Genomic DNA, 7,697 nt, shown 5'->3' with positions numbered 1-7,697 from the left:
AAATGTTATAAAATAAATACATTGAGGACAGAGATAGACTTCCAGACTCCAGTCATAACAAACAGTATTTAAAATAGAAACCCCTTCTTAATATTGTTCCAAATTTATTAGAATTATTGCAAGAACTCTGACTGCCCATTTAAACATCATTAGTTTTTTACTACTGACAGACACAATAGACTTTCCTAGTTTTTCAAAAGCTAAACAAAGTTGAACAGGTAAAATAATTTAAAATGCCAAACAAATGTTTTGTGCCAGGCTGTAAGACGGGATATGCTAGCGAAGGAAAAAAATTTACATTATTTCGAGCACCAAAGGTATAAGACTACAATAGACTAAACAAAATTTATAAACATTTTTAAATTTAAAGTATGTAATTACTTATTGCGGATTTATGAGTATACCTTTAAAAAAGTTAGTCTTTTATGGGTATACGCACACTTTCAATTTATCATCAGTCAATTAAGTCATATCACCAAACAAAAGTTAAAATTAATAATAATAAATTATAATTCACAAATTAATATAACAATATTTTATTATTTTTTTTATTTGACCGAAGACGATCGGAAACTGCCAAGCGTGTACACAATATTAATGTATAGCAGCTTTTCCCAAATTAACTTCCTTACTTTTTAAGTTTGATACCTAATAACAATTTGTATTCTTTATAATATTTATGAATTGAATTAATAAAAAACCGGAAACTCGTTCTGCTGTACATTTGAGGGTGGGGTGAACCTCGGACTAGAGTAACTCGGTAAGAGTTTCAACTTTCTACGCTTATACTTTTTGAATAATAACAAATATCAAAAATCAGTTTTCGATAAATCTTTATTTTACGCAATTTTGTAAAAATTTAAAATTCAAACTTTCATAAAAATACTTATATATAGGCAGTTGAATAAAATGTTTCATATACCATTATATATTTATAGGCACACACAGGTATTTTTCATCTTAAATAAAATATTTATTTATTTATAAATTACGATGACGCACTACGCCAGAAATAATTATTTACTTAAACAGACTCAAGTACCGACTTTTGTTGGAGTAACTTTAAATTTTAGTCTTTTGGGCGAATTTACAAGCAACCTTTTTTTGTTTGACTAATAGTTTTAAGGGCTCGAGCCCAATTTGTGCATTTATTTCCAATATCAAGGAGTAATTGACAATTAGTATGTCTGTACGTTTCTGTACTATCTATACTTTTAATATATTAGTGTTAAGGTTAACACTGCTAGTAGCTGAAAAATACTTCGATACATGTCATGGATTTAGTCCCTGAATAAATATAATCTGTGGTGCTATTACTGCTATTGAGTATGGACTCGTCAGTCGCCTCCATAACACAGAACAATGTTAATAAGACAGACTTCTCGTGGCCCGTGGGTCTTACCTAGCGACGGGCAAATATAAATTCCCCTAAAAAATGAAATAGTAAATAATTCCCCTAAAAACATTTTGTGCCGTATGACACTTATGTAAACTCCCCTAAAAACATTTTGCTACCGTATTACACTTTTGTAAACTCCCCTAAAAATATTTTGCTACCTACCGTATTACGTTTGTTAATTCTCCTGAAGGAAGTAATAAAGATAGACTGTTGTCAACTTTTAATTTTTTAATATTATTTTTTTTTTAAATTAAATAAACTATCCGCGGCATCAAAGGCGTATTACATTTTATTTTATTAACATTAATAGTTTATACATTACTTATACATATACTCGTATATAGATATGATTATACATATAATAACGTTTTGAGATATAACAAAAAGTGAACAAAGAAGACAAATAATGACAGAAAGAGTGAGTTAACGTATAAGTAATTTATTATTATGGCAAACTAATTTTTATATTTATAGATACATTAAAAAATATTCAAACAGAAATTTACATAAAATTACAAAATTTATAAAACAAATAACTCTCGTAGTAATAAATTAAAGAGACGACAACAATTTTTAAACCAGTTAATAGAAAATTATAAGGAACACAAAATTACTACATTCCATTATATAAAACAGTTTCACACTATTACTCAATTAAAAAATAATTATGGTTTTAATAAACCTAGACATCAAGTATGACAATGAAAAATAATTTTTCAAAATAAATTTGAATAAAATAATATAAATGCGATACAAAAAACAAATATTTTTGGAGGATAAATAGAACCGCCTCCACGTGGTGGCCCCTGGGTTACGCTAAATGGTGCTAGTAAAATATTTTTAGGGGAGTTTACAAAAGTGTAATACGGTAGCAAAATGTTTTTAGGGGAGGTTACATGTGCCTCTAGCGACGGTTGGCACCATCGACCACGTCGAGGGTCATTGCCTGATGCCGACAAATGCCAACTTGGGCTATGGTGACGTACTGACGTGGTCACAAGAGGTCACGATAGCGTCATTACTTCACCGGACCTTAAATGTGAAGGCACGTCCACTCCGTCCTGAGCAGTGAGCAGTGAGCACGCTCAAGATGAGCACCGTGTGCATAATTACAGTAAGCAAAATATCGCGATCCCTTGTCCGTCGAATCTGACGGACGTTGAGTGTGTGACCGTCGGCATTTATAGTAATCGTAGAATCAACAACGGATGTAAAGTACGTCAAAAATTAGAAGATGTGACCCAGCCTTATACTGGTAAGAAGATCAACAACAGGCGTATAAGACTGTGTCAATTATTGGCCAAATCAGGCGATTGTGGCCTTGAACGCGCGGTCTCCGTGGTAGCATGATATACGTTAAATAAAGAGAATAGTAAACACGATGTTGACACAAGTGTGGTTGTGCCGGAGCGCTAGTGGTAAAGATGGGGGGCGACGACCACACTGAGAAATACGATTGTACTTGGACGCTGACTCCAAGCGTCAAAAGGTATAGGGCGATAGCTTGAGAGGTTTGAGGTACAGAAAAATAACAATACTGACTGTTGGTAGAGACGCGTCTGCGTCGAGATCGTTTATTCGGTACAATTACGAATAGGTGCGCGAAAAGGCACCGCTAAGTCATTGCGTAAAGATACGGTTGTGCGGTCGACGGAATCGTCGAGGGGTTCTCTAAGATGGCGCGGTCGGTGGGCGTAGCGGCTTTGGCGAGGAGCGGGTCGTCGTTCGTGGTATGTCTTGGATATCGGATCGCTAGATACACAGAACACCCATGCTAATTCGTCAAGGTCGGGGTAGTGTGGCGGAGACTGTCAAAAATCAAGTTACGGATACAAAAAAAAATTCAAAAACGTAACGACGCGTTTTCGCGTCGACAACAAGTGGTGATAAGGTACAAAACGTACACCCCCATACGATTAATGATAGTATTATCTTTAACCGTGTTGGTAAGCAAGCCGACCCCGGGCCTCCAAAGGCGGTATTCCTTTGTTTACTTTGTTATAATGTTATTGTTGTTAGGCGAACATTAAAGACTATAATTGTAGGTTAACAGTAAATTAACAAGACGGTGACTTCCTGTTCTAGGACAACGCTCGGCGCTCGCTTTAAAGTCTTTCTCGTGTCTTGCCATTCGCCATCCATCGCCCAGTGCCCACCACTCACTCGACAGTCTGACGTTTGCGCCTGTGGCTTGTTTACTTTTTAGTCTTGGGTATTTTGCAATTTGCACCGATTAACCCAACTTGCGTTCTCAATCACAATTATCCTGCAGACTTATCTGGCTCCTGTTATAAAGATTTTTTTATTTATCTTGGCACGGATAATAGTAAAGGTATGTATTGTGTATTTATGTATTGTCAATGCCAATGTTGAAATTTAGACTTGGATTATTTTTTTATATTGTGATTTTATATTTATAGTATATGCTAGCCTTGAACATAGAAAAGTATACTTGAATTGCTTGAATACAATTATCCACGATGGCGGCCAATGATGACACATACAATATTCCAAGTCTTATGAATTCTGCTTTCAATGCTTGTGTCCAGAGCCAACGCAACAAGTACTACGAGAAGGATGTACGAATTGTGGATTTAAAGAATTGTTGCAAAGCACTTTTTGAAGTTCTGAAATTGAACATGGAGGCTGGTACTTTCGATCCACTGGGTGATCGTCAGTCAATGTTTACTAAAGTGCGTAACAAGTTAAGTGTAGAAAATATATGCGAGGAGGCCGCATTTTATGGTCATATTGAATGCATGAAGTTTGCTCGTGCGATTGGTGTTCTGTGGCTCAGTTCTGCCGCAACTGGTGAATCAGCATGTGACCGAGCCATATCTGCAGGCAACCTGGATTGCCTGGTTTATGCCATTGAGAATTTATGTCCAGCAAATGAAGAAACGTGTGGCTGGGCAGCATGGGAGGGCCAGTTAGAATGTCTGAAGTATTTACACAACATTGGAATCCCGTGGCACAGCAAAATGTGTAATATTGCTGCAAATCGTGGGCACCTAGATTGTTTGAAATATGTTCATGAAAATGGATGCCATTTTGATAGAACTACATATAGTTTTGCTGTTCTTGGTAAACACGAAGACTGTATACAATATGTGTTTAGTAAAATTTACAGAAGGTAAGACAATTATTAAAGTCCACCATGACCTATGCACTTAACCAGACTTGAATAAAATACTTTTAAAAAATATTTTGTAATACTTTTATTACTTTACTATTTTGAATACTCGATTACTTAAAGATAGTATTTAGAATAATGAATATGTATTCCAATAATTTTTAGTTTTGACTCAAATATTCAACCAATGATACCTATTATTCTTCTGGAAAATTTGAAATTAGCGCAAACAATATATAGTTATTCTAAATATAATAAAAAATAATAATAATGATTGGGAATAAGATTTATATGTAAATACATATTTTTACTGTGACTTGATAAATTAATTTAGGTAAGTGATAAACTTGTTTCAAGCGATTTCCAATGTAATGAACTATTAAATTAATTTAATTTATATATCTCTTAATTTTGGATTTTTAAAGAATTCAATAAAACAACTAGAAACAAGAAAAATGACTAGTTCAAAAGTTAGGTTCAAGGGTTACTTATAAAAGAAGCCGAAAAATGCATAGAACAAGTACAAGGACCCTTGGGAGTTGCAGTAAAAGAAAAAATGCCCAGTGTATTACATACAAATCCAGGTTTAGACTGCCTAAAATTAATTAGAGATACACATTGCGAAATGAATGGCGTAATATTGCCGGCTGAACTCACTCTTTTGGACATTGCAAATATAAAATTTGCACCCATTACCTCGGTGAAAGTCAAGCGCTCCTTTAGCCGTTACAAATCTGTGTTACTACCAAACCGTAGATAATTTAATTTTAAAAATTTGAGAATGTATATGGTATCTCATTGCTTCCAAGATCAAGATAAATAATGTTGAAGTAAAACAAGTAAATTAGATAATAATGTTATTTATAAAGCAATTTTTAATATTTTTTTTTATATTCCATATTTTCATTTTTTTATCACATACAAAGCAACTTTTTTTATTACATTTATATTTACATATTTTGGTTTTTAATACATATAAATCTGAGCCCTATTAATGATACTTGATTTAAGATGTGTTTGATATAGTAAAAATTACCTGATAAAAAACCAAAAAAAAATTATTGTTTGTTCTAAGAATACAATTTTAATCAGTTAATTTGAAAAAGTATTTTAAAACAGTGCTACGAATACTACCCAAGGCTACACTGAACAATAAAAGTCCAAATTAATAAACAATAATTGTCAAACAATACCATTTGTTTTATTTGTTAATTTAATTATTTTCTGACTGTTGACTATGGAGCTGTTATTAGGGATTTTCCCACCACTAATGACTCATTAAAGCTTGAAAGAGTTCAAATAAAATTCTTGAAATATGAAAGGTTTAAATTAAATATCCCTTGTAAGCCCCATAATAATGATCCAGTTGCGTCACAACTTGGTTTGGTTTCCTTGGCTGAGTGTAGACATATTTTGGGGAACAAGTTTTTAGATGGTTTATTACAAAGTAATATTGACTCTCCTGAATTAATATTCTTAATTTCATTCGATGTACTTCAATACTGTAGTTTTTTTTTATGTTCCTTTTGCCTCAAACAACTTTCTTAAAAATGAATCCCTATCAGACGTATGATGACCAATACCAATGTTGATCCTTCATTTCTTTTGAATCTTTTTCGATACTAAGTTCTCCTTCTAGCTATTAAAACATTTTTGTAATTGTTTATATAATTAATGAATGTATATATGTGTATAATGTAAAATTGAATGTATATATGTCCAAAAGTGTTTATTCCTTGTGTATTATAAAAAAATAAGTATCAAGTTTTTGTTATCAATGCAGAATATACAAACACTTTAAAGTTTTTCATGCATTTTTTTTTTCATTCATTATATATCTCATTACAATTCACAACATGTATTTGGTATTTAAGTACACAATTTGATAACTATTATACGTTAAAATAAGATGTCCATGATGACAGGGCCGGATTAAGGTCTTTGCCGCCCTTAGGCTGAAATAAATTTATCGCCTAATTAACATAGGTATTGATATTTTACTAATATCTCAACGTCGTTTTTGGGTCACACCAAAAAAAAATGATGAAAGCCTGATGAACTGTATCATAATGTTACTTTAATAGATACTTAAATAGACCAAGTACAAGTTTACTGTAATGTGTTTAAATTTAATTTTCATAACTGTTACAAGTCACCCAAAAACTGAAGTATTTTTTATAATTAGTTGAAAGCCAATTTTGGTCAAAAAACTAAATGAAAGGTCAAACCCTATTCATGAGATTTATGCAAACATAATATTAATATTAAGTATCTTTTTTTAAGCCCAGAATACCAAAAATATTCTGACAGTATCTGAAAATTGTTTGAAGTAAATTATTTAATATTTTTTTTTGCTTATTTACTTTTATTTATAGATAATTCTTTCTCAGTTGTTTGAAATATTGTATGTAATACATAACACATTGCATATTCTTATGTTAATTCTTGGTACGTTTATTTGAATGTACTAGCATGAACTCTCACCTCCAGCACAGCATTTAGCTTTAGAAGTGATCCAACAATAACTATATTTTTGTATAGGTACAAGGTACATCTTGTAAATATTGCTTGTTGGAGAAAGAATAATAAATTATTATTATTATAAATATTATTATTAAAATAACTAATTATTGTTAGTCGATGCACACAAGAATAAAATAGGTATGCAAAAAAATTTTGGGAAACCTTAACGGTTATATATTATACATAAAATACAATATTTCAATTTCATTTATTTATGTATTTATTTTATTAATTGGAATTAAATAATTACAAGAAGATACATTAATATTAACTGATTATAACAACTGAGTTATAAGCTCATATCTGGTGCATGGAGTTCAACGATATTACAATTTGTTTTTTAGTAAAAACTAATACAAATAATATTATTTAATTAAATAAACATAACATAATAAATAGATATTTTAGAAATAAAGTTTAACATCAGCATTCCATATGGGTACATATTATACGATATTTTATGGGTCGATGGCCAGCTTTTTCAGGGTGGTTAGAGGTCCCCTCATATGTAAAATTAATTATAATTTAAGTGTATTTGGCAAATAAACGATACAGGACAGGGTGGCAGTATTGTGCTTAACAGTTCCCACCCGTTTCTAGTTTTTTTTTAACGGAAAAAAAGGTACATATTTTACAATATTA

The 7,697-nt window shown here is 31.7% G+C and overlaps 1 protein-coding gene across 1 annotated transcript; it reads left to right on the top strand.

The window, feature by feature from the left end:
• Positions 1-3,327: 3,327 nt before the first annotated feature.
• LOC111033135 lies at positions 3,328-6,338 on the top strand. Its single transcript, XM_022313734.1, has 2 exons — positions 3,328-3,731; positions 3,820-6,338. Exon 2 carries the CDS (start codon positions 3,880-3,882, stop codon positions 4,534-4,536), a length of 657 nt encoding a protein of 218 aa, XP_022169426.1. The 5' UTR covers positions 3,328-3,731; positions 3,820-3,879; the 3' UTR covers positions 4,537-6,338.
• The last annotated feature ends 1,359 nt before the right edge of the window (positions 6,339-7,697 follow it).

Source organism: Myzus persicae, unplaced genomic scaffold (assembly GCF_001856785.1).
Source record: "Myzus persicae strain clone G006 unplaced genomic scaffold, MPER_G0061.0, whole genome shotgun sequence".
In the NCBI taxonomy this organism is placed as follows: domain Eukaryota; kingdom Metazoa; phylum Arthropoda; class Insecta; order Hemiptera; family Aphididae; genus Myzus; species Myzus persicae.
Note: the sequence above shows the minus strand (reverse complement) of the source record. Positions and strands in the feature narration are given on the sequence as shown.